This window comes from Sphaeramia orbicularis, chromosome 11 (genome assembly GCF_902148855.1).
Source record: "Sphaeramia orbicularis chromosome 11, fSphaOr1.1, whole genome shotgun sequence".
Taxonomy (NCBI): domain Eukaryota; kingdom Metazoa; phylum Chordata; class Actinopteri; order Kurtiformes; family Apogonidae; genus Sphaeramia; species Sphaeramia orbicularis.
The window spans coordinates 34277475-34302914 of NC_043967.1; the positions used below are offsets into that span (position 1 = coordinate 34277475).

The 25440-nt window shown below is 34.1% G+C and overlaps 1 protein-coding gene across 5 annotated transcripts in view; it reads right to left on the minus strand.

Annotated features, from left to right (window-relative positions):
* Positions 1-25440, minus strand: part of ptprua (protein tyrosine phosphatase receptor type Ua) — a 575321-nt gene that overhangs the window by 154122 nt on the left and 395759 nt on the right. For all 5 annotated transcript variants that reach the window (XM_030147519.1, XM_030147516.1, XM_030147518.1 and 2 more), the window contains exons 11-12: positions 15663-15765; positions 9410-9689 (exon numbers count right to left, since the gene is read on the minus strand). In XM_030147519.1, coding sequence (XP_030003379.1) covers positions 9410-9689; positions 15663-15765 — 383 coding nt within the window. The remainder of the gene's footprint in view (positions 1-9409; positions 9690-15662; positions 15766-25440) is intronic.

Sequence of the window (25440 nt, forward strand, 5' to 3'; positions counted from 1 at the left end):
GTGTTTAACTGCAAAAATGAACTTGTTTTGTTCTAATGACTGGGACAGCTGCTGTGCTCTAGAACTATATTATTTAATGCCTGCATTTTAGCAAATTACATATGCACTCAGTGTTCATTAACTATAATTTGCACTAAATTATGCTCAGAATTTTACAGGTTAAAGCAACTGTCAGCAAAGGCCGGAAAAAAAATAATATTTGGCATTATATTTGTTGATAATACATTTGATTTGATTTAGTGATTTATTCCGAACATGCAATGAAATTTAACATATATACGAACAAGCAAAACATACATAATAATACAAACATCAAATATCAAAACAATTTTAGACAGAAGAACAGCACAGTAGTTCCATTTACAGGCCCGAAAAGGGGTGGGAACAAGTGCAACTTATTTAATCCCACCCCCTCGCCCTAAAATATTATTAATATATATGTCCCTCTTTCTTTTACATTACTGTTTTATATTTATATATCTATTCACACACACATACTCATTCATCCATATACACATACGTATGTTTATACATACACACACAGCATACAAGTACACATACACGCATACAAATACACATATAATCTTTTACTAGTGCGTTTCTTAGATGTGCTGGCGAATAAATAAACAAATAATAACTAACTCAAAGAAAGAAATATTTACATAGACAATAGTGAACATATGGTGACAGTTAATAACTAGGGCTGTGTATTGGCAAGAATCTGGCGATATGATACAAATCGCAATACTAGGACCATGATACGATATATCACGATACTGTTAAAAAGACAATATTTTTTTTGTTTGTTTTTTTGTTTTTAAAGATTTTTTCCTGGAGGAATCGAAATACACCAGAAATACCCGCAAATACTAAACACATTTTTATTTGATCAGAACAGGATCTAATGTTTTATCACAAAATGTTCCTGTGTTAAAACTTAAATTATGTTTTTACAGACATTACAGTTTAAGATCCTATTCAAATGTTCATACTCTATTAGTTCAGAACCAACATGAGAACATTATTTTAGTTCAATCCCAACAAAGGAAAAAGTAAGTAGTAAGTTTGTACTTCTTCCTACTCCTTTTCGACCATGCAAAATTCAGATTTATATGTGCTTGAAGATAGATTCTGTCCATTTAAATGTTTTATTTTGTTTTATTTTATTTCTTTGCATGTTCGAAATAAATAAATAAATAAATAAATAAATAAATAAATAAATAAGGAACTAACATTATTTAATAAAATACTGTTAAATAATAACAAATAAAACATAAACAATAAAGAAAAACAAAAAAAACAAAAATGAACCTCCACAATATCTGCATTTGAATAAGTACCTAAAAAGTATCGATGCAGTACTTTTTAATATCGATACAGTATCATGAAATGAAATATAGCGATATATTGCAGAACCGATATTTTCTTACACCCCTATTAATAACCCTCATCCCTATATCTTGTGGAAAACATGATCTTATAAGTGTTTCTGAATTGGCTTATGTTTGAACATAGAATATATATGTACAAAGAAGTGCAAGAAGTGGCAAATAACTCAATTAGAAGTGTGTTACCTAACGTTTGTCAGAATCTAAAATGAAACCAGCTGATGGGGTTTTTCTTTTTTGTCTTTTTCAGACTAGATCTAAATTTTCTTGCACAAATCAACTCCTGAACTCCCAAGAAACAGAGGAAGTATGTTTTGTTTCCTGCTTGTGAAAAGAAAAAAAACAAACCCCCCCCCCAAAAAAACCTGACAGCAACAATCACACATCTTTCAAGCTCCACTGAGGGCATATCTGCCAAAGCAATTACTATTTCAATTCAATGGCAGCTCATGGTCCACAGTAAGCCTCGTACATCTAATTTATCCAGGGTAATTGTCAAAATAATTAGTTTTTTTTTCTCTCTCTATAAGCAGCACATCTCTCCTGAAACACTGCTATAGTTCAGAAAATAGATTGGAGATGAAAATGTTTGCAGGACAAAAAAGGGGAAATCATCAGCATGAATTATAATAATATTCGGTTTGTTGTGTAGGCCGATTTGTGTCCCAGAGCTGCCGTGCCAATAGAGCTTTAAATTTGGTCTTTAGGGGAGATCATGACAAATGGCTGCCAGTGATGAGAAAAGCTCTGTGCTGAGTTGTAGACCAAAGGGGAGAGGTTTCAGTCAGATACGCAGTGTGATGGTCCTGATCGGTGGAGATGCCAGATGTGCTCAGTTTACATCATGAAAGTGGACAGTGGGTGGGGCAAAGGGGCTTTAATGCCTTTCTATTGGATAGTTAACTTTGGAGCTTTAACCGACTTTAACCCATAAAGACCCAAACATCCACCGTCAACCTAAACCATCTACTGATTCAACTGTTTAATACCTGTCGATCCACTAATGGAAATAACTGGTGTAAAATACAGTTTGTCATCTTTTCATGGTCATCAGATATGACCAGATATGACCATTTGGACGTTCAGAGGCTCCATAGTTACCATGGAAACACTGTCATCTTCTACAACATTGATTCACCAGTAAAACCCATGGAGTTGGATCAATGACAGTGTATGGAGACACTGGGTTTATGTTCAGGTAATGATAGATTTTACTGAAAAAGTCAGTTTTTCTTCTGGACATAAAATATGATCACTGAATTAAATACAGAAAAATACCTGATTTTCACTGAAAAATGCAAAATACAGAGCATAATATTAGAATAAATGGTGATAAACCACGTAAGAAAGACTAAGAATAGAGAAAAAATAATTTACAAAAAGCAGTGCTGGGTCTTTATGGGTTAAAGACCGACAACTATTTTTGTCATAACTTCTATTTTTTTTTGTTTTGTTTTGTCTTTGCCCATGTGATTTATCACCATTTATTATACTATTCTCTGCATTTTGTATTTTTCAGTGTAAATCTAATAATTAATAATAATTTAATCATTAATAATAGTAAATTTGATTTACTGATCATGTAGAAGTTCCTAAAAGGTCCGAGTAAATTCAAAGATTATTAGATATAATCCAAAAATATGAGGAAAAAGTGATTTTTTTCAACAAAATAACATAATAAGCACTTTGGATTCCTTGAAAAGCACTATAGAAATCCAATCCGTTATTATTATTTTTAACTAAACATAAAACAAGTGTCTTCTTATGTAATAACCCTCTACTTTAATCTGAGGTTTTATGAACATCTACATGATCAGTGAATTAAATATAGGAAAATACATGATTGTCACTGAAAAATGCAAAATACAGAGCATAATATTAAAATAAATGGTGATAAACCACTTAAAAAGGGCTAAAAATAGAGAAAAAAATTCATTTAGAAACTGCCACTAAAGGAGTGCTGGGTCTTTATGGGTTAAAGACCGACAATTATTTTTGTCACAAGTTCTTTTTTTTTGTTTTGTTTTGGTTTGTCTTGTCTTTCCCATGTGATTTATCGCAAATTATTATAATATTCTCTGCATTTTGTATTTTTCAGTGTAAATTTAATAATTAATAATAATTTAATCATTAATAATAGTAAATTTAATTTACTGATCATGTAGAAGTTCATGAAAGGTCTGAGTAAATTCATGGGTTATTAGATAAAATCTGAAAATATGAGGAAAAAGTAATTTTTTTTCAACAAAATAACATAATAAGCACTTCGGATGCCTTGAAAAGTGCTATTGAAATCCAATCCATTCTTATTATTTTTAACTAAACATAAAACAAGTGTCTTCTTATGTAATAACCCTCTATTTAAATTAAGCTTTTATGAACATCAACATGATCAGTGAATTAAATATAGGAAAATACATGATTTACACTGAGAAAACACAAAATACAAAGGATAATATTATAATAAATGGTAATAAATCACTTTAGAAAAGTCAAATATAGGGAAAAAACTATTTTAGAAGTGCCACCAAAGTAGTGCTGGGTCTTTATGGTTTAATGGGAGGCTTTGTGAAGGGGTGATGCTAAGTGTGGTGGTTAATGGATATTTCCAAAGACACTTAAAGGTTCAGAGTGTGTTTCAAATATTGTAATAAAAGCAGTCTGAGCCGTAAAAGACACTGCTGTATCTCCTCGCGTTTATAGGCTGTAAAAAAATCTATCGGCTGACACAAAATTTTGCTTGATCACAGGTGTTTTCACAGAGGTTGGAGGATTAAATACATGACTGACAGCTTTGTCAGGATTCCATCAGATGCGAGTCTTATCGTGTACTCTGGGGCATGTCAGAAAAGCAACATGGCAGCTCCTGTAGGCATATTTTGGCTTATGTTTTCCAAGTGATCTATCTATATTGTATTTTGTATTTTTATTTGGAAAGAGCCCACAATGGAAAGGTGTGTGTAGTTGTAAATTCAGGCACTTTTCACTAGAGCCCGACCGATTAATCTGCCGGCTGATTCATCGGGCCGATTGTAGCGCATCACCGATTAATCAACATCGGCTAATATACTGATGTATTAACCTTTTTGCTACGTGGAGATTCTGACGCTTGCTGCCCCTATGTGTGTGTGTGTGTGCTGCCTGGAGAGTTAGAGGAATAGTAAAGCGTGTCAGTTTCACTTTCACTTTCACTTTGGCTCTGACAATAACGCTATCACACACAATCACATAATCACAGACAGTGGCACACCTGGGTATTAATAGTGTAGGGGAGACCGGGGACAGTTATAACATGGGTCAGTTGTACCACTTGCAATTGCTCCAATCAGGAACAACTTAGGACTCACTCTGCACATGCTCAGTTTAGTCCTTAGACCACATGGGAAGTTGTAGTGCCATGACGCAGACACATCAAAATTTGTGAGGGAAAACATAATTTTGTGGTCAGTAATATTTTCTGCTCTAATTATTTTTGTGATTGCATAGCTTGCATTTGAAAGTTGTGTAAATTTTCTTTGTTGTTGGGGAGCCAAAGTCTCAAAAATGGGTTGAACCTGACATGGTCTGCCATACTTTTTATAAGTGTTTTTTTTTTTTTTTTTGTGTCAATTTTGATCCCAAGGACTGATAATTGGAGGGTCTGCTCTGCTGGAAATATCGACAAAAAAAAATAAAATTGTGGCCTTATTAGTGTATGTATCCCTCATTTTTTGATATAAAATTTTGAAAAATGAAAATTTTCCTTCAATCCTCAGTGGGCTGGGTAAGCTGTCAATAAATGCATTCCAGATGCAAAAAACACATATGGTGACAACCTTCAATGAAAAAATAATTCTTAAAACACATTTCTGCATGATTTTGGCTCAATTTAATGCAAAAAAATTAGGCGTTTTCTCACTTTTTAAAAAATATTTTCAAAGTTACTTCGCTGGCAATCAACTATTCCCCCAAGTTATGACATCAGCCAATATGCCATTCTTTTCACCGAACAATATACTCATTCCACAGAAAAAAATTGACTTTGGCTCCCTGACTATTGTGAGATAAACAGAGATTTATACAACTGTTAATCCACCTGTCCACAATTATCTAATATAAGATTATTATATCCTGTGTAGATCAATGTTCTTATTTCATATATCGGCCAATATATCGGTTATCAGCCAATATCGGATACCGGCCGATGTATTGGATATCGGCTTTTTTTTTTTTTTTTGGCCCCCAATATCGGTATCAGCCCCAAAAATCCCATATCAGTCGGGTTTTATACTTTTCACCCCTTTTTCATCTTATTTACCCTTCACTGTGATCCCACTATTAGCTACACTGTAAGACCAAATAAACTGAGTTTACTTAAAAAAATCTGAGGTAACCGGTTGCCTTAAAAAATTTAAGTAATGAGTAACGAAAACTTGAGTGTATTAAACTTAAATGCTTGATTTGAATGGAATTGCTATTTTAAGTACAATACACTAAATGCCAAGTTAATTTAACTTAAAATGTGTTGCAATGTCAATTACTTTATATAATCATTAGACTTAATATCATCAGTTCACTGTACTCAATTCCAAGTTGATTTAAATGAAAATCTTTTGCAATATGAATGGCTTTGTGTAATTATTCAACTTTATGTATTGTAGCTTGGATGGAAATTAGGCAGGAAGTTAGCTCAATGCAATATGCCAGCACAGGAAATGCTGTTAATTTGGCAAAGTTTATAAATTTATTTAGCTCAAGAACAGTATTAGATGAACAGTAAAGCCATTGTTCAGCCTATGGCTTTCACTCATGGTGCAACTCTACAAAAATACAAAAACAAACATAAAAAGGCCAATAAACATTGTCATACACACATTAAGTCCAAATTTACACTAACACCACAACCCCGCTGAACCCCTGCACAGAAAAATAACACATTTTCAACAACATGCCCAATACCCACAATGCAATGCGGCGATAAAAAGGTGTAGTCATGACTAAAACTGAGTGATTTAAATCCATTCAACTTCAACTTTTTTGTACTTTCGACCATGTCTACAAATTAGTAGAGTATACTTAAAATTTTATAGTAAAGTAATAAAACGTAAATCATTTAAGTACATTGGAATTAAAGCATTTTCGTAAATACAAAGTCCGGGCTTACAGTGTACAGTAACATGGAATTTACTTTTTCTTACCACTGCAGGTGCTGTACTGACATTGGTCTTGGTACTCAGACCAGTCACACACACATACACACACATACACACACCCTCCCAGCCCATCTGTCTGGCCGAGAAGATCTGGCACTCACACTGAACCCCAGCCTGATGGAGGTTGTACCAGCTCTAAAAGCCTCCAAAGCAAATTGGCTGCATCCTTTGAGAACATCACATACTGATGTTGAGATGAGAAGCTAGCTACAGGCAGTCAGACATAAGCTCCATATGGGCTTGATGGTGATTTAAATTTCCTTTTACTGTATCAGTACACACTGCCCAGTACATGTCTTAATCATCTTTCAGTCCCTTTTCAATTGCTTAAGAAGTTTTTTTTTTTTTTTTTTTTTTTTTTAAAGATTATTAGAAACTAGGAAAGCAATGTTTGATTTTCTCCAAAGATAAAAAATAAAGATTTGTGAAATTTGGTGAGACCTTGAGTACAAATGAATCTGACTACTTCAGATTACCAAAACAGAAGGGGCACATTGTCTTTCACAAGGAATTATCTTCTAAATGTTCTTAAAATTCATGCGGCCACTCTGTTCGTGTCATATGTGGGATTTTTTTGTGGTGGAAAAATATTGTGTTTTATTTCAAGTGCTGCAAAATGACTTTCTGTCAAGGCAAACATACAGTCGCAGAAAAAAAAAATATCAGACCACCCTTGTTTTCCTCAATTTTGTGTTAATTTAATGCCTGGTACAACTAAAGTTACATTTATTTGGACAAATATAATGTTAACAACAAAAATATCTCATAGTAGTTTAATTTCAGAGCTGATATCTAGATTTTCCATGGTTTTCTTGATAATAACCAAAATCACTTCAGGTTTTACATCAATATCTATGGCATTGTACTGATAAAAACAGTGCTTTTAGACATTTCATGTTTTCTTTTCTGTCTGTTTTAGTCACATGATACACACAGGAGTTAATACTTGATTGCATAACCATTGTTTGTGATAACTTTTGATGGTCTAATAATTTTTTCCGTGACTGCATTTGCTTAGTTAAATCCAGGTGGGATTTTATTTTATTTATTTATTTTTTTTCCGGCCAGGCTTTGTATAAAAATGGCTGATGTGTTAACCCTAGTAGTAGTACCCTTCGTACTGCATTCCAGAGTCCTGGGAGATGGGAAGTTTCCGACGTCCAACTCGGTCAAATGCATTGGAACGCCTGTCCAAGCCAGAGGTCCTAGTTGCAAAGTGGGGCCAGTTTAAAGTCCCCCAACCTCACCGCAAACTACAATGTGACGCCAACACATCAATGGCGGCGCACAGTGTGCAAGTTCGCAATGAAAAGAAACTTCACGATGTATAATTAGCTCATCCGTCATTTTGCCTCCATCTTGTTCGCGTATATGAGAACACCGTAGTGTCGACAGTCAAAATGACTCTTCAGTAACAAAGCAAACAGGAGCTGAGATTTGCGATCTCCATGTTTGTTGTTTATGTTCAACATGGATCACCTGGAACACCTTGAGGTGGGATGGAGTTAACTCCAAGTAAGATATATTCTACCTCCCAGGACTCTGGAATGTAGCATTAGTACCGTACTTTCCAGTTTAGAAGCCGCTACTTTTTTCCACACACTGTGAACCTGCAACTCTAAAATGATGCGGCTAATTTATGTTTTCTGGGCTAATGATTGATCCGGTTGACGAAGAAGGAAATAGAGCTGCTCTGCACGTAAGCTTGGCATCAATGAATCAATGGTGGGACGTTGGAGACGGGGTGGGTGCGGTTTATGGTCAGGTGCAACTAGGGATGGGAATCGAGAACTGGTTCTTTTTGAGAACCGGATCCCAGTAGCTCGATTCCTTGGAATTGTTTGCCTGCCTGCTTAACAATTCTGCTTGTCGATTCCGCCTTCATTGCGCATGCGCGATGACGTCACGCGTCCACTGCATTGTTTTGGTCGGAACGTAGCCAACATGGCACTGAGGCAGAAACAGTCTAAAAAGACGACACCAGGTCCACTGGAACACTGTCAAAGCTTCCATTTGTTCAAAAGGGTGGAATCCCTCCAATCTGTTCAAACATTTGTCCACAGAATGTGATTCATTTGATTCGCTACTTAGCGGCACTTGTGAATCTAGCGGCAGAGTGAACACCAGGCCGTCATTTGGGCCCAGTTCCGGTTCGGGTGCGGGCAACAAACGTCGTACCCCCTCAAATACAAGTTTCTGAAGGTAGGGGTAAGGAAATGAGGAGCACAACAACGGGAGACAGGCCGAGTCGAACCGGTTCCACATAGTGGAAATGCGGCAATAGAGGAATTAGTAAAGCGTCTTTGGTTTCACTTTCACTGTACACATCCCCTCACTCCCAAACCGGGCCCGGCATCATCTGTCATTATTATTTGTCCATTCTGTATATGTCATATTTTCTGTGCAGAGATGGAAATATAAAAGACAGTTAATGCAAAAACACCTGTTTGTACTCTTTTATTCCCTCACCCAATGAGAATCGATAAGGAATCGGATTGATAAGCAATATCGATAATGGAATCGGAATCCTTAAATTCTTATCGATTCCCATCCCTATGTGCAGCTTATAGCCCAGAAAGTACGGTACTTGATTGCATAGCCATTGTTTTTGATGACTTTTGACAGTCTAATAATTTTTTTCCGTGACTGTACATAACAGGCATGATAACAAAAAAAGGTCTGTTTATGCAGATATCCTGTTTGTGTTTTGTAGTGCCTCCAAGCAGCTCGACACAAATGTAAATACACCAACAAGGTCGCTAAAAGATACAGGAGCAATCTCTAAACTCCACAATAAAAACTGTTGTGAGGCATCTTAATTCTCCTTACCCCTCTGAAGTTGCTGGTGGCCTGGAAGTAAATGAGGTAGTTCTTGGTGGGGTCTAAAGGGCTGTTCCAGTAGCCGTTGTAGGTATGGTTGTCGCCCACGGTGAAGGGTGTAGCCTCGGGTAGACTGCTGGGAGCTAGCTCGGCTGTGTAGTAATGCGGGGCACCTTTGGCCTGAGCCTCGTTGTGGGAGTTCGGTGTTGGAAAACAATCCACCGAGCCCAGCTCCCTCCTCTTCACCTGCCGAGACCCATCCTCTTCCACCACCACCACCTGGTAGGCGCTGGAGGAGGACGGAACGACAATGAGTACTCTAAAACACTTGTGCAGTTAAATAAATATACAGTACGTCTGACAAGGCAATTACACTTCAAGGTCTAGTGGGTGTGAAATGCTGTTGAAGCTAACACCTGGTACTTGATTTAGAGACTTTTTTGTTCAACTTCTAGTCATCTTTTGTGTAGCTCTTATCTACTGACGCAATGAATTCTGTTTTATACTAATGAAAGATACGTGATAAGTCATTTCTAGCCTTTTATTCAGATGATGTAACACAAAATAATAATTTATTAGAGGATTTCCAAACCTATTTTTGATTTTAAATCAGGCTGAATGAATAGAAAAAGAGAATTATTATCATGACAGTTCATAAAATACTAGAAATAACAGAACCAGCTAAACCTCTGCCTGCTACTTTGCTGCTAATTTCTTAATGGAAGTAAAGAAAGATGTGGTTTTTCTTGTTTATGTCCAACATGAAGCATCTTCCACTTTGTAAGATCTCGCTGTTTTCATCCAATAGCGTCCTTCGCTGCTGCTGCTGCACTTCCAAGACCCCCTGCCATTTCCTGAACGCCCTCCTAACACCTGGTACTTGATTTAGAGACTTTTTTGTTCAACTTCTAGTTATCTTTTGTGTTGCTCTTATCTACTGACGCAATGAATTCTGTTTTATACTAAGAAAAAGGTACGTGATAAGTCATTTGTAGCCTTTTATTCAGATAAAAATAATAACTTCTTAGAGGATTCCCCAACCTATTTTTGGCAGAAAATATGTTTAAATCAGGTTGAAACCTCTTGATAAATGTTACGTCTTGGTCAATCGTTGCTAATAAACAAGGTGACACATAGAAAAAGAGAATTATTATCATGACAGTTCATAAAATACGAGAAATAACAGAACCAGCTAAATCTGTGCTTGCTAATTTCTTAATGGAAGTAAAGAAAGATGTGGTTTTTCTTTTTTTATTACTGTTATTTCAGACATGAAGCATCTTTCACTTTGTAAGCTCTAACGTTTTCATCCAATAGTGTCCTTCGCTGCTGCTGCTGCTGCACTTCCAAGACCCCCTGCCATTTCCTGAATGCCCTCCCAACACCTGGTACTTGATTTAGAGACTATTTTGTGACACTTCTAGTTATCTTTCGTGTTGCTCTTATCTACTGACGCAACGAATTCTGTTTGACAAGTATGTAATAAGTCATTTCTAGCCTTTTATTGAGATGATGTAACAATAAATAATTGTTTATTTGAGAATTTCCAACCTATTTTTGGCAGAAAATATGTTTAAATCAGGTTAAAACCTCTTGGGAAATGTTATATATCGGTCGATCGTTGCTAATAAACCAGAGTGACAGATAGAAAAACAGAATTATTATCATGACAGTTAATAAAATACTAGAAATAACAGAACCAGCTAAAGCTGCTACTTTGCTGCTAATTTCTTAAAGAAAGCAAAAAAAAAGAGGTTATTGTTTTTATTTTTTATTACTGCTATTTTGCTTGAGAATGTCCGACATAAAGCATCTTTCACTTTATAAGTTCCAACTGTTTCCATCCAATAGCATCCTTCTCTGCTGCTATTTTTGGCAGAAAATATGTTTAAACCAGGTTGAAACCTCGTGAAAAATCTTAATATTGGTCAGTTCTTGCTAATAAACCAAGGTGACAGATAGAAAAAGAGAATTATTATCATGACAGTTAATAAAATACTAGAAACAACAGAACCAGCTAAACCTGCTCCAGCTACTTTGCTGTTAATTTCTTAATGGAAGCAAAAAAAAAAAGATGTGTTTTTTCTTTTTTATTACTGTTATTTCAGACATGAAGCGTCTTCCACTTTGTAAGATCTCACTGTTTTCATCCAATAGCGTCCTTCGCTGCTGCTGCTGCTGCACTTCCAAGACCCCCTGCCATTTCCTGAACGCCCTCCTAACACCTGGCACTTGATTTAGAGACTTTTTTGTTCAACTTGCAGTTATCTTTTGTGTTGCTCTTATCTACTGACACAATAAATTCTGTTTGACAAGTATGTAATAAGTCATTTCTAGCCTTCTTTTTCAGATGATGTAACACAAAATAATAATTTATTAGAGCATTTCCCAACCTATTTTTGATTTTAAATCAGGTTGAAACCTCTTGAGAAGTGTTATATATCGGTTGATTGTTGCTAATAAACAAGGTGACGGATAGAAAAACAGAATTATTATCATGACAGTTCATAAAATACTAGAAATAACCAAACCAGCTAAACCTGCTCCTTCCACTTTGCTGCTAATTTCTTAATGGACGTAAAAAAAAAAAAAAAAAAAAAGATGTGGTTTTTCTTGTTTATGTCCAACATGAAGCATCTTTCACTTTATAAGCTCTCACTGTTTTCATCCAATAGTGTCCTTCGCTGCTGCTGCTGCACTTCCAAGACCCCCTGCCATTTCCTGAACACCCTCTGATAGTCACTAATTTAATTTATCTTGTCCACAAACTGTACAGACAAGTGGATGTCTGCAAATGGTGTCTGAACAACTGCTTTCAAGCCTTGAATTTGTCCATTGGAAAACACATACAGTGGCATTTGATGACAGTCATGCAAACTACATGTAATGTGTAAATGTACTAATGTTTATGATTAACAGGCAATATTCATTTAGATACTTCAGCACTGGCTTTAAATTCAAGCTGAGTTGTTCTGCTTGTTGCTCTCTGAAGGCTTTAATATTCTAATACATGCAGATTCCCAGTCTAGTAGTACTCTGGGGGTACACCAGTATAGGTTTATATGATTTACAGGATTAAAAAGTTCTTTATTTATGTTCCTCTTGCCTAGTGTATAGCTCCATACTTTACTCCTTGCCTCAAATAACCTGTTTTTGGAGATTTATGCTCTAAATGTTTTTTGTACTGGTCTTTTATCATACGCCCTGTCCACACTAACACAGATATTTTAGTAATAAATTATTTTCTTCCTCCATATTTAAAGAAAATTCTGACTTTTGTTCACAGAGCAACAAAACATTACTTCAAACCAGCGCAAATACTGGATTTAGCAGATACAGGCGCTTGAATCTGTCAGGTAGTTGAGCATCAAAGACGAGTTAAGTTATACCTTAAGTTACCTTTAGTGTTGGTTGAGGTTGTCAAAGTGGATTCTCTACATGATGTTGATGGAACTATAGCATCGGTCCGGTCCGTCTCCTAAACGTATCCATGCTGACCCTGATCTACTGCAGGTCATACACTGATTTAGAAACCTGGATTTGATGTTTCAGGTGCAGACAGACATGAACAGAATGGGATGTGACGGCATTCATTTCCAATCTCTCTCTTTTCCCTGTTCACATGGAAACACACTTGGGAACTCTTTTTTTTTTTTTTTTCCAACATAAAATGGCATTTATGTGTGGAGAAGAGGCCCGGAAACCTATGCAAAATATCCACATTAGTGTGAAGGAGGCATTATCTTATTTGATTTTTACATTTTATTTATCTTATTTCTAATTGTTCATGTTTGTAAATATAAGTGTATAGTTTCCTTTATCATCTATTCTTCTTTTAATCACTATTTTTCCTTCATTTTATTCTTAATCTGCTTTATCGGTAAGCTACACACAAATATTATTATGTACATACTTATATTACTTGTATATCGTTGTTATGACCACTATTACTATTATTACTTTATCACTGTATTATAAGTTTCATTCTGTGATTATTTATATATATATTTACATATATATTGCGCTTACTATAATGTCATATTTTATAAAATAATATAATAACAAGCTATTATAGTTATTATAGTATAGTTTTTTTTTTTAATAGTTATTTTATTGCTTCTTTGTTGCCATTTTTTGGTAGCATTTCGTTTATGTATATCTGGTGTTGTGCTGCTTTTGGAACCTCAATTTCCTTAGGGTTTGGCCCAAAGAGTCAATACATTTCTATCTAATGTAATGTAATGTAATGTATTCTATTCTATTCTATTCTATTCTAATGTAATCTAATAAAATGTAATGTATTCTATTCTATTCTATTCTATTCTATTCTATTCTATTCTATTCTATTCTAATGTAATCTAATATAATGTAATGTATTCTATTCTATTCTAATGTAATCTAATATAATGTATTCTATTCTATTCTATTCTATTCTATTCTATTCTAATGTAATCTAATATAATGTATTCTATTCTATTCTATTCTATTCTATTCTATTCTATTCTAATGTATTCTAATATAATGTAATGTATTCTATTCTATTCTATTCTATTCTATTCTATTCTATTCTATTCTATTCTATTCTATTCTATTCTATTCTAATGTAATGTAATCTAATATAATGTAATGTAATCTATTCTAATCTAATGTAATATAATTTAATGCAATCTAATCTAAACTAATCTAATGCAATGTAATCTAATCTAATCTATTCTAATGTAATGTAATGTATTCTATTCTATTCTATTCTATTCTATTCTATTCTATTCTAATCTAATCTAATCTATTCTAATGTAATGTAATCTATTCTATTCTAATCTAATCTATTCTAATGTAATGTAATGTAATCTAATCTATTCTAATGTAATGTAATCTATTCTATTCTAATCTAATCTAATCTATTCTAATGTAATGTAATCTAATCTATTCTATTCTAATGTAAAGTAATGTAATGTAATCTAATCTAATCTATTCTAATGTAATGTATTGTAATCTATTCTATTCTAATCTAATCTATTCTAATGTAATGTAATGTAATCTAATCTATTCTAATGTAATGCAATCTATTCTATTCTAATCTAATCTATTCTAATGTAATCTAATGTAATCTAATGTAATGTAATCTAATCTAATCTATTCTAATGTAATGTATTGTAATCTATTCTATTCTAATCTAATCTATTCTAATGTAATGTAATGTAGTCTAATCTATTCTACTGTAATGTATTGTAATCTATTCTATTCTAATCTAATCTATTCTAATCTAATCTATTCTAATGTAATGTAATCTATTCTATTCTAATCTAATCTATTCTAATGTAATCTAATGTAATCTAATGTAATCTAATGTAATGTAATCTAATCTAATCTATTCTAATGTAATGTAATCTAATTTAAATATGTATGAATTGCAGCATGTTTGTACAGCATGTTGTACTTCCCACTGGAATGAAATGTGTGTCATAAATAAAGTTTTGCTTCCTTGTCTTCACAAAAGCCCACTGTGACCGCTAAGTTTCCACAAAGAATCCGTACAGATACATCCTGTGAGTGTCACGCTGTTCCTCCACCAGCTGTAAAGTTTCCACAAATAAAGTAGTTGAAAAAATCCACTGTTTTTCTCAGTCTTTGTTCAAATGTGTATATGCTTGACCCTGAATTTGCTGTAATGTGAGTAAAGATAACCCCAGCAACAAAGATAACAGCAGGATATTTTTGTCTCCTTGGAAGCGTAAAGCTTTTCTGTGCGACAAAAGTAAAATCACTACACACAATACCGACTCCATACTTATTTGTTATTTGCGTTGTTTGTGACGCTGAGAATCTTTTCTCTGCTCTGTTCTTCTTTATAAAGGTAATCCTTCCGTCTTTCTGATGCCACAATTCTTGAATAAAATTGTGTGTTGCTGTTGTTGCGCTGACACAGCTGTCAACTTGTCAACATATGATTAGTTGGCATGTGCTGTATTCTGTGCCATTGTCAGTTTTGAGACTAAAGGGCGCTCAGCTGGTTTACAAATATGTGTAGGATTTGGCAGCTGATAGATGGTCTTTATCTGAAACATTAACATCTTAATGTTCCGTTGAGCTTCCTTCAGAACCTTTTCTGGTTCTTCATAGAGTGTGTTTTAAATTGGTTCTGCTGAGCGACAACCATAAAGAGCTAGTTTGCGCTGAAGCACAGAGCTTTTTGTGACTGCAGCTATAAATATCCCAGCATGCAGAGCAGCGGTGAATGAGTGTCGGCGTGTACTAGTTGTACCTGACAGGAGCCCCTCTCCCCAACGCAGGGCGCAGCAGCACGGTGATGGTGCTCTCCGATTCACTCAGTGGAGAGGGGATGTCTTCATAGTCAAAAACAGGGGCTGCAAAGACAGAAGGAAGACATTCAGAAGAAGCGCAAAAGATTATATTAACCCTTAAAGACCAAGAACTGTAACAATTGAAGGGATTTATCAACATTTATTACAACATTATCCTCTAGATTTTGCAATTTTCAGGGAAAATAAGGTATTTTCCTATATTTAATTTCAAAGTGGCTATTGACACAGTACTGCGGCACGAAATATCAGTTTGTCTACTACCACAGAGCCAATCAGCACCCTCGTTATATCATGTCTAGACTGGTAAATTTTTACAGCCCAAAAAGTACCAAGGCAATCAGGTAGCAAATAGGTCGAATTAAGCAACAGCGGAAATTTAGCTCAGTAGGTGATGTTTCACACTGTAATGTGGAAGACTTGGGTTTGATTCCCAGTTGAAGTAGCAATTTTTTTCCTGCAGATTTTCAAATGGGGGGTGGGGGGGTGGCACAGCGCCAAGGGTGCCGGTAGGTAAATCCGACATTGATATATATCAGCCACGGGGACAATGTTCAGAGTGCAGAATTTGGACCACAGCACCAAATACACAGAACTGACACAGAACTGAAGTTACACGACACACTGCTGCATTTAACATGTAGCTCCGCCCACATTCTCCACCCACCATAGGAAAGAACACCATGAACCACAACAACATATAGAGCATTTATAAAAAAATATTTCGTATTCTATTCTATATACTATCACTAATTTGTTGTTTCTTCCATCAATTGCCACAGTACTGCGGTAGAAAAATGTACAAAAGAATGCTCTGACATATACACCATATATCACCACAGTACTGTGGCAACAAGAGGATAATGAATTCATGGAACAGTATCTGTGATTGGCTCTTGTACAAATGCTAACATTTGATTGGCTCTGTGGCAATAGACAAACCAATATTTGGCAGTAGCCACTGCCATTTAATTTACTGATCAAGTGACTTTTTTTTTTTTTTAGCAAAATATATCCTTAAAAAAATATAAACCTGGTTTTGTTTGTTTGTTTGTTTGCTTAATTAAGATTTTTTTTTTTTTTTGCCTTAATTCAAGCAAAAAACATCTGCCAATAGAACAAATAAAAATTATGTTGGTAAGATTTCTTGAAATAAGATCTACTGTCTAAAAATAAGTTCTTATATCTCACTGAAAAATTACTCTTTAGGTGATTATGTCTTATTTTAAGTGTGATGAGATATTTTGACTAGAAATGAGAAAAATACACTTGGTAAGATTTACATTTTTTCCAGCGAAACAATGGATAATTAAAATCTGGAGGGATCAATGGATTAAAAATATGCACCAGCTGCAAAATTCTTGGCTGATATGGATAACAGTGTTGGTCTATTTTAGTTTTTGTTGTTATTTAGCCTCCTTTAGCAATTAAACTGGTATTATAAATATAAGAATAGTTACTATTTTAAAGTCTTTTAGCTCTACATCACATTGTCGTTGGATGGACACGGATTCAAACATACAAATGTATGAGAAAGGGCTTAAATACATATGACAGATACATTGTTTGCAATGCAATCGGTGAAAAAAAACCCATCTTATATGTGAAAAAACGTCTTATACGACTATTGGCTCGACGTCAAGAATACAAATATGCGTCCCTAATGGATTATTAATATGTTCTTCAAGTACGGTCTCTTTTCCCTCTGGATTTTCACCGTTCATTGTCTTTTTAGTGTTGAAATGTGATTCCCTGTTTGTGCAAACGTCATGTGAATATAATCCATTAAAGAAAAACATCATTTACAAAAAAACAACAAAAAAAAAAAATTGCCTTGTCTCAGAAAGATCAAACACACTTTATTTAGATGCGTGAGTTTAAAGGCATCTGTATTTGTGCTTGGATATTTTGGTAATTTTTCCACCTCTACATGAAAAAGCAACACTGTGCTATCTTTATTCATTACGCACACGTGTCCCCAGTGTACTGTAGTGTGTGGAGGCCTCCCACACACTGCCATTGACTGATGATGACTAGAAACAGCAGCCAACTACAGAGAAAACAAGAAGCCCTTATAATATAATTAGGACAAATCTCAGAGCTGCACAACCTCAGCAAAGCTCCAGGGACAATGAAGTCGAGTGTTCCCATCTCTGTTACTACAGGGAGTGAATTAACTGGAGTATGTAGTGAAGCAAATGGCTACCCTGTTAAAATAGATAAGCTGAAACAAAAAGGCTCGGGAAGGGAAGTGGAAATGTTTTCTGTTTGTGAGGCAGAACCATTAATGCTCGGTGTAAAAATCTGCTTGTAACCTGTCACCCGAGACAGAACACACACACATATACACACACACAGAAGAGCTGAGGTGTGCATTATACATAGCGGTACAGAGGAGTGTTTGAGCCACTACATGCAAGGTGGTTAAATCCAGCATGAATTATGAAAAGACTTGTAGTGCAACACGCTTACAGCTGGCTTCCCGCTGGGCTAACAGGAGCCAGGAGACCACGAGAATGTGATACTGCAGGCTGAATTCAATAGCATAGCAACCACGTGATAAAATACAGGTACTATAGTAATCATATTATTTACACAACAAACAATTCAGTGGTGAAAATATATGCAGAAGTTTGATTGATGGATCACTTTTCTTTTTTTCTTTTTGCATTGATAACCGTTTGTCTATCATATGTCCACCCCCCCCCCAAAAAAAAAAAAAAAAAAAAATTACAATTGGACTTTCTGATATGATAACTTAAATTCTTAGGGGTCTGAGCCTATTTTGTCCGTTTTTGAGTACTTTTGAATTTGCCTTTATTTACTATACAGGGTGAGTCAGAAAAAACGCTCTTTTCATTTAAAGAAATTGTACCACTGAAATGGAAATGCTTATTTTTCTTTTGATTATACAGTCATGTTGATTTGGTTATTGAGCATGTCTGGCGATTGAATCATTGATTTATGGCATAGCATAACAGAGGGAATGTCCATTGTTTATTGTGCACCGAAATATCTGCCAACACAGTTTATGCCACCGTGAATGAACTTGAAATTGTCAACCATTACAGCATGTTTACTCGCCATCAAAATGTTTTGTCTCAACGAAGTCGTCCGGCACGACCTTCAACCTGGCTACCATTCAGATTGATGCAAATCTGTGCTCGTTGTCGCATCTCTAACACAGCTCTTCTCGCCATTCGTGTTCGTCGTAGGGCTTGGATTTCAGCCGTGATGCGATTTCGGAGTTCCTGAAGAGTTTGTGGAACAGTCTGATACACACGGTTTTTAAGATACCCCCACAAGAAAAAATCAAGGGGGGTCAAGTCCGGGGATCTAGGTGGCCACTCTCTCTCCTGACCCAAACAGACAACTCGATGAGGAAATAATACCTGCAATCGCTGTGGTCTTGCCATGATGAAAACTCCCTGGGCACTGTCATGTAGGCCCATGTCCTGAGTGTGAAAGCAAAGCCCCGACTCCTGTAATTGTTGTCAATTTCAAGTTTGTTCACTGTGGCATACATTGTGTTGGCAGGTATTTCAGTGCCCAATAAACAATGGACCTTCTCTCTCTCATGCAATGCAATAAATCTATGACTACATCACCAGACATGCTCAATAACCACATCAATATGACTGTATGGTCAAAAGAAAAATCAGTGTTTCTGTTTTAGCAGTACAATTTCTTTAAATGGAAAGAGCGTTTTTTCTGACTCACCCTGTATAATGAAATGTTTACTATACCCATGTTTGTTTGTTTGTTTGTTTTTTCCAGCACAACTTCATCTATCTCATTTGCCCATTATTTTATACACTTTAACCCTTTCATGCATCAATTATGAGAACCTTAGTAAAGATTTTTTTCTTGAGTGTTTTTATTCTCCTTAGACATGAAAAAAAACCCAAAAAAAACAATGCGATCGATTTTTTTTTCATGGAGTTACAAAAATGTCCATGCATTTAATTTTTGGAGTAAAGAAACGTGTTTAAAACCCAATATCAGAAAGTACAAGAAGAGGATTAGGGCCACTGGAAAAAAATACAGTACATTAAAATAAGGTCCAATATATGTATATTTTTAATTGTTATTATGGAAAACCAAACAAAACAGTATTATATAATGTGCCGACTATTGAAGAAATACAGCTTCTCTTTCAGATACAGTATGGAGGGAAAAAATCAGGAAAATCAAACCAGAATCAGTGTTTTTGGTACATCAGATAATTAGATATTCTGTGCAGTAAAGTTATAATGACCACATATACTGTATGCATTTCTCAGTCTCTGAATCAGGATCTAATCTGGCTATATGTTAAGTATGTACAGCAGTAAAAACTCAAAATAAAACCCAGTAAAAACCCAAAACACTTCTATAATCCAAAGTGATCATATTTCGTGTGACTGGCCTTTGTATTTAACATGTCTTGAACCCTTCTGTTCAGACAATATGACATTTATTGCATTAATTTTCTTGTGTTTTTTTCTTGTTTTCATTTCACACAAGTTGGATTTTTCTAACTGTTTGTGCTGCTTCTTGTCATGGGGTCAGGGGTGACTTTAACCTTTACAACACATTTAGTTGATTTTTTTGTGTGTCTTTTAAGGCGGTGCACATATTTCCTGTTTGTTCTTGTTGGATCTGAAGAAAACAGAATGACAAATAAATATGTATGCTAATTTCAGCTGAGTAAAAACAGCTAATCTAAAGGGGGACCAAGACTTTTTTTATAGTACACTGTAAAAAAAAATCTGTAATTTAACATAATTTTCACTGTTTATTTTACAGATTTTTCCTGTATTTTACAGATACAGGAAAATATCACTGACATGATAAAACTAGACTGTGATTTTACACGTCAAATGTAACAATAACACGAAAAACTGTAACTGTGAATAACCAAAAAATTTCAATTTTTTTAAAAGAATTTTTTTTTCCCTTTTTCACAGAAAAATACAGTTAAAATACATTTGCAAACGTATTGTAATTTCACAAATATTTCTTTTCTATTTATGAGATTAAACTGTTAACTTAAAGTTTAATACGGTAAAAAAAAAAAAAAAACAAGATAAAATTACTGATAATTAACCGTAAAAGAAGTATTTGTTCTGTAAGTTTAATAAGACTTGTTTGTTAATTGATAAGTATCTTGTGTAATTACGGTAGGTTTCACAACAAAAATGTTGAATAAATGTCCAAATACAGTTTTTATCAGTGGATTGTACAACTTAGTCTCATTGAAAATTATTTTATATATATATATATATATATATTTATAGGTAATTTGATTGTTGTAATACATGTAAATATTCTTTATTAAACATTAAAAAGTCAAAATATGTGCAAAATCTCATGTAAAGTTAGGGCAAAAAACTGTATTTTAATTATAGAAAATTACCGTATTTTTACAAGATGGTTATTTTCCGTTATTTTACCGTATTTTTTCTGCACCCCTGCTGCTGGAATATTACAGTTTTTTTCATTTTATTTATTTTTTTTTAAGTGTACAGTACATTAAAATATATGATGTTTTATAGAACTATCAATCACCTAAATCTGAGATGATATTTCAATTAGTGCTGTCAAACGAGAAATAACTTTTGTTAGGATCTGGTGCTATATAAATAAAATTTGATTGATTGAAACGATGACAACTTTTAATCAGATTAATCACAGGGTTGCTGTGGATTAATTTTGATTAATCATGATTAAATATTAAGTTTTAATCTATATTAATGGATGGATCAATCCACGTTAACACATTCATTTTGACAGCCCTAATTTCAATCTAACAAAAACGTCTATGCTTTAAATGCGTATGTAATAATTGGCAGAGATCATTTTCAAAAACTGTATTTTTAGGAGCACAAATATAAGGTGGTTTTGAAAATGAACAGTTTATGATTATCACTCCCTTTTGTTAAACTGAAACTAAATATGTCAAATAAAGAGAAGAACGCTGCTGTTATTTGTTAACAAAACAAACAGAACTTAATAGTGAAGCTGAACACAACTGTGCTGTTCATTACAATAAAATCCAGATGATGTATTTTCTATCTGCGCAAGGTTTAAATTTGATGGTCATTGCTAATAGGATTTTCGAGCATATAATAAATAATAAGAGAATAACAATGGGTTTGTCAAATGCCATGGCATTTGGATCAGGTCTGTAATGACATATAAGCCACACAACAGATCAGTTTAGCACTAACAGTCTCAGAAAACGTCACTGTGATGGAACCAAGTGAAGCAAAACTGGAGCTGAACAAAGAACAGTGTATTAAAGACGAGTTATGTGAGGGGTTTGTCACTCTACCAGATGGTCTGTACAAAAACTTAGTAAAAGTTTGGAAACAATACTCAAAAGCCAGTGGTTAAAAGACTGTATTCTAAAACATATTTAATGAATATATCCATAATGTTTGGGTGTATTGTCACAATCTAACACAATGAGACAGCCACATATTTGTGTTTATTTCTACAGTGTATGAAAAGCTATTAGCATTGTATTACACTGAACATCATTACAGCAAAACCTGCAGAAATTGAGGTCAATATGGAATATATGCATAATAATATAGTATGAAAGTACTGGACAATGAGAAAGAAGTACCTTATAATAGAAAAAGAATTATTTTTCATATTCTAAGTGTATTAATGAAAACCAATAGCATAAAAGAAAAATAATAATTTTTAATTTGAACTTTTTTAAATGTGATTTTATCCTGTTTGATTACTAATTTATATTCTCATACATGATGTTGTTTTATCTCATTTATTACTTTTTGCATTGATTTAACAGCATCGTGTTACGTTATCCCTGCCCTCTTTACTCCGAGTCACTTAATTTATTCGAAGTACCATATTTTTTGCATTTGTTGTACACATCCTTCTTATTGTGTTGCTTCTATTTTAGTGTTTTTACTTGCTTCCTGTATCCTGCTGTTGTGCCCTCTGTCAAAGCACTTTCTAAACTTTGTTTTTAAAGGTGCTATACAAAAAAAAGCTATTATTATCATTATTATTATTATTATTATTATTATTATTATTATTATTATTATTGTTATTATTGTTGTTGTTGTTGTTGCCATTATTATTATTATTATTATTATTATTATTATTATTATTATTATTATTATTATTATTATTATTGTAATTATTAAAAAGATTGAAAAAAAGTCTCATTGTTCTTAGTGGCAGCATGATTTGCTTATTTGCTCAGTGGTAAAGTCAAATGGATTAGCAGTTCATGTGATCAGAAATTAGATTGTTCTTAGTAAAAGAACGTAACAACCTGGTCATGCACACAAACATGGTGCAGAAGTCACTAAGGCTGCAGTACCTTCATCTCTTATTCAATATCTCACAGCAGAAATGAGCAGAAATGAACTTTTCACCTTTACTCTTACAAAGTAGTGAAAAGACAGAAGGGTATGGGTGGTAGTGGGAGAGCAGATATTTATTTTATTTATCCTTTTTATTTTAATGTATTTTTTCCTCATTTGTGTTTTTACCTCATGTTTATATCTGTTCTTCATTTATAGTTACATGTTCAAATAAAAAAATAAGAGTGCATTATGACTAATTGTACATTTGTCTGTACTGATGTAAAAATCCTTCACACAATGTGTATGCAGTAAACATGTAACTGTATGTGACAATGTGCTCTAATAAAAACATTTGACCTAAGTTTGCAGGACCCTGAGTTAATAATGTGGAACTTACTCTTATATCATGTCATCAGGTCTACAGAAAAGACAAGTTAGTACTGAAAACAGCCATGAGCAGACCCTTGGCTGGAGTCGAAGGGCTTTAAGGGGGTTTTTAATGGCAAAAAAACAGGAAAAAAAGTATATTCAACCCAAATTTCTCAATATACAGAGGCTTTCTTTTGACTCTGAACTTAATGTGTGTCTGTTAAATCTGTTTTAAATAGATAAAAACCCATACTTTGGTTTCATATGTTAAATTTTAGGACATTATTGAGCGATTTCTGGTGAAACATCAAATGTCAAGTTGTCTTGTGTTTTGTTTAACTTGTGCTGTTTCTCCAACTTGAATAAAGAGAATGAACGTCTGCCGGAGGTTTAGATAACTGGACCTCACTCCAAAGACTTCACAGGATGACTATTTCCTCTTTTTTTTCTTTTCTTTTAATGAAGTCATTTGGATCAACACTGATGTAGCAGTAACAAAGTCTGTAGTCTTTACTCTTAGGTCTTTAAGTGAAAAACCTTTAAAGAAAAGAAACAAACAGCAGTTATTAATTTACCTACAAATGTGCAACAATGGAATAATTATTAATGTGCAAGATGTACTCTATCACTATATAACTACTATATGTATAAACCCAGTATAATAACAAAATATAGAACATTATCTGAATAAGTGAATATCTAGTTATAATATAGAAGAATGCACAAAAAATATGATATTATTATTATTATTATTATTATTATTATTATTATTATTATTATTATTGTAATTAATTAATAGGAGATCTTATCACATGTATTAATGATTATATTTATAGTAAATATTTAAGGTGCATATAAATATTACAGTTTATATTAAAAAAGGTTGATTATGCAAATCTGGTTGTGTGTGAGGTGACTAAAAAAGTGTATGTGAATGGTTTGTATGAATGTTTTGTGTGGGGAAAAAAGTGTGTTAACAAAGCAAAGGAAGTGGAATTAATTTAATTATTAGTCTGTAAAAAGGGGGTGGGAGTTTATAAATTATACTTCTTCCCACTCCTCTTAATGCACCAAAAAATTTAGTTTGTTGTATGGTTCTTTTTTATCTGATGATTCTATGTGCTCGAAATTAGATGTATTAGAAATTAGATGAAGCTAGTTGTATCAGTACTGTTCAGGAAAAAAATTCACCAAGTTTTGATTTTTTTTTTTTTTTTTTTTAATCACAGGGGTCTTTGGAATAAACAGATCCAATTTGAAGTCACTTGTGTTAAAAGTTACTTTGAGTCGTAGCGCAGCAGCTCAAAAATGGCCAAAAGGAGACAAAAAGTGCATGTTCGATTCTGCTTGGAGGACTTCTTGTCAGGTTCAGGGCATGAGTTCACATTTATTCACTCGTAATAAAACCAAATGCAGGGGCTTCATTTCTAATACTACTTCACTACACTTTGCTGCTTCTGACATATAAGTTTTATGAGTTTATGAGCTTATTTAAACTCTCAAAATGTGAGTTTTTATTTGAAGTAATAATTCTTAGAGCGTCAAGAACCTTCTAATTAAGGAAGAAGTCAAGTCTGCTGGCCAGTTTGATGATCCAGCTTTTCTCTATTCTTTTGTTTGCATTTGTTGACAAACCCAAAACACTCTGCTTGGTATCTATATTCATTATAGGAAATCTTCACATTGTGTAGGATGTTTCATCAGACAAAACACAATTAGCGAAGCGCCTGCAAACATCTATTTGTTCCCTGTTCCCGGCTTTTGCACACCTTCAGCACCCATCTAAAGATCCATAGGCTACCTTATGCCACTACCTTTTCACTCAGAAATACGACTCATCTAATTTCTGGGCTGCTGTGTTGCTTCTGAAAGGTAAACACCGATTCAGTTTGAGGTGATATGAACCGAACAAAGCTGTTTTCACCCAAACCATTCAAGCTGAACATTTGTGGTACGCTATAATTCAGAGCGCTGTTATTCTATCAAATGAAGGCGATGCACGTCTGAAAGCCGCACAGCTGAG